This window comes from Malus domestica, chromosome 03, assembly GCF_042453785.1.
Source record: "Malus domestica chromosome 03, GDT2T_hap1".
NCBI classification, from domain to species: Eukaryota; Viridiplantae; Streptophyta; class Magnoliopsida; order Rosales; family Rosaceae; genus Malus; species Malus domestica.
The window spans coordinates 17,684,193-17,686,936 of record NC_091663.1 but is presented as its reverse complement, the minus strand read 5'-3'; the positions used below and the strand labels follow the sequence as shown (position 1 = coordinate 17,686,936).

Below are 2,744 nucleotides of genomic sequence, written 5' to 3'. Positions count from 1 at the left end.
GGTTGGAGTATAGCACATCACATAATGCTGCCTATTGTTTATGTTGTTATCTTTTCAAACCCAATATTGAAGATCAATCTGGTGGGGATACTTTTGTTGGAGTCAGATTTAGGAATTGGAAGTGCATGAAGAAACTAGAAATTCATGTTGGAGGACTAATAGTTCTCATAATAATACTTGGAGAAACTTTGAAGCCTTATTAAACCAAAAGCAACATATTGAAACGGTTATCTCAAAACAAACTGTCCAATATTGAATTGATTATCGAACTCGATTAAGTGCATCAGTTGGTGTTAGTAGGATTCTCTTACAACAAGGTGTTCCATTTTATGGGCATGATGAATTTGAAAATTCACTCAACCAAGGAAACTTTCTTGAAATTCTACGATGGCTATGTCACTATAATGAGGGTATAAAGGCTACCGCGCTAGAAAATGCTCCTGAACAATTGAAATTGACATCACCTGATATTCAGAAGAATATCTCAAGTGCTATTTTATATGAAATCATCAGTGCAATCACTAGTGAGATTTGTGATTCTTTATTTTCAATTCTTGTTGATGAATCACGAGACAAGTCTTCAAAGGAGCAAATGGCCATTGTATTGCGCTATATGGATAATGGTCATGTGATAGAGCGCTTTGTAGGTATTGAGCATGTTGTAGATACTAAAGCTTCCTCACTCAATTTAGCCATTGATGATACATGGATTAAGCATATGTAAATTACGTGGGCAAGACTATGATATGTCAAGTAATATGCAAGGTGAGTTCAATGGCCATAAAGCACTAATTGTAAATGAGAAAGAGTCTGCCTTTATGTTCATTGTTTTGCTCATCAACTTCAATTAGCTCTAGTAGTAGTGGCAAAAAAAATTCAGAAATTGGAGATCCCGTTACTATAGTTTCTTCTGTAGTGAATGTTGGTTTGGCATCTTCTAAGCTTCATGATATTCTTAGAGAGAAACATACTCATATAGTTTTGGAAGCACTAGAAAATAATGAGCTTTCAAGTGGACAAAGTTTGAATCAAGAAGCTACTCTTAAGCGGGTTAGTGATACGCGCTCACTATAATTGTTTAATCAGCTTGACTCACATATTCTCATCACCGATAAAAGTGCTTGAGATTGTAAGAAAAGATGGCACAAGTTCTGAACAGCAAAGGTTCCATTGACTTTTATTCAATCTTTCAACTTTAATTTTGGTCTATACTGATGAAAAAGGTTTTGGGAATCACAAACGATTTATCACTGACATTGCAAAAGAAGGATCAAGATATTGTGAATGCAATGAACTTGGTCAATATATGCAAAGGATGCGAGAAAGTGGTTGGGAATCCTTATTTGATGAAGTTTCATCTTTTTTGTGACAAGAATCATATTAAAATTCCTAGCATGGATAATTTTTTTAAGAGTGGAGAGCGGCCAAACCGAAAAGCTCATCCCATCATAGACTTGCACCATTATCGGGTTGACTTATCCACCTATGTCATAGATAAGCAACTCACTGAGTTAAATGATCGATTTACTGAGAAGAATACTGAACTACTTCTTTATGTGGCATGTTTAAGTCCAAGTAATTCTTTTTCTGCCTTTGACAAAGAAAAATTGATGCGTCTTGCCCAATTTTATCCAAGTGATTTTTTAAAGCATGATCTTGAGTTACTCAAAGAACAACTTAAGAATTATATCTGGGACATGACCTCTAATAGTAAGTTTGCAAATTTGAAAGGAATTAGTGATCTTGCAAAAAAGATGGTTGGAACCAAGAAAGATCAGACTTACCCGTTATTGTACTTGCTTTTGACATTAGCACTCATCTTACTGGTTGCAACCGCAAGTGTGGAGCGAGCCTTTTCTGCTATGAACAAGGTGAAGAACACCTTACACAATTGAATGGGTGATTTGTGGATGAACAATTGTTTTGTTGCTTATTGAGAAGGATATTTTTAATAGTATAGAGGACGAGGATATCATGCAACGTTTTCAAAATATGAAAAATCGTCGAGGACGATTTTAACTTTTGGGAATATGTAATATTATCAATGCTATGTTATTTTGAATTTTGGTTAGTTTTCATATATATACTATGATGTTTTGGTTAACAGTTTTGTAACTAGTAGTGATTTAATTTTTTTTTAACATTTGTGAGGGTCCCCTCCTAAACCAAAATCTTGGCTCTACACTAACGAGATGTTAAACAATCATAGTTTGTGGTAATCACTATTGACATCCTCGCATTAGGCAGTGAATCTGGCCATATGTTCCAATGAGGACAAGGATGATTCCCTGGCGAAGAGTGAAATATGAGATTTTATCCTCGGGGATACTTAAATCTTTCAAAGAAAGCCGGATATGGATGGATAAATCGATCGTTCTCTAGACTTCACCCATATCAATGAATGTCGTTTCTATTCTTCACCCAAATTCAGCCGAACTAGTGCTTGTCTCACCATATGGTCTTTCAAGATCAATAGTCCTAATCCGATTGAGTTCTTCTTCGGCTTGTATTGGCGGCGACCTTTCCCCTCCTAAGGGAACATTTTTCTTTAATGAAGTCTTCTGTCTCTATTGATTGACGAGCCCATTCTTGTGATCTTTTTTTAACTAGAGTCTCGAGCAACTGGTTGGTCAATGTGTGGCTATGATTTGCTTTTTCTTGTTTAGCACGTAAGCTGCTCATCCCTCAGCTAAAGACATGCTCGAGCTGTCGAGATTGTTCTTCCAACCGTTGTTGAAAAAAAG

General features: G+C 36.0%; 1 protein-coding gene across 1 annotated transcript; it reads left to right on the top strand.

Moving 5' to 3' along the window:
* The first annotated feature begins 592 nt into the window (after nucleotides 1-592).
* Nucleotides 593-1,895, top strand: LOC103425394 (uncharacterized). Its single transcript, XM_029100600.2, has 3 exons — nucleotides 593-720; nucleotides 852-1,050; nucleotides 1,224-1,895. Exons 1-3 carry the CDS (start codon nucleotides 593-595, stop codon nucleotides 1,893-1,895), a joined length of 999 nt encoding a protein of 332 aa, XP_028956433.2.
* Nucleotides 1,896-2,744: the final 849 nt, after the last annotated feature.

Excerpts from the sequence above, each read along its gene's own strand:
- LOC103425394 (XM_029100600.2), top strand. The coding sequence starts at position 593 with ATGGCCATTGTATTGCGCTATATGGATAATGGTCATGTGATAGAGCGC. Across the intron at positions 721-851 it reads GATACATGGATTAAGCATAT|CTCTAGTAGTAGTGGCAAAA; the intron begins GTAAATTACGTG and ends AACTTCAATTAG. Across the intron at positions 1,051-1,223 it reads AAGAAGCTACTCTTAAGCGG|GTTTTGGGAATCACAAACGA; the intron begins GTTAGTGATACG and ends CTGATGAAAAAG.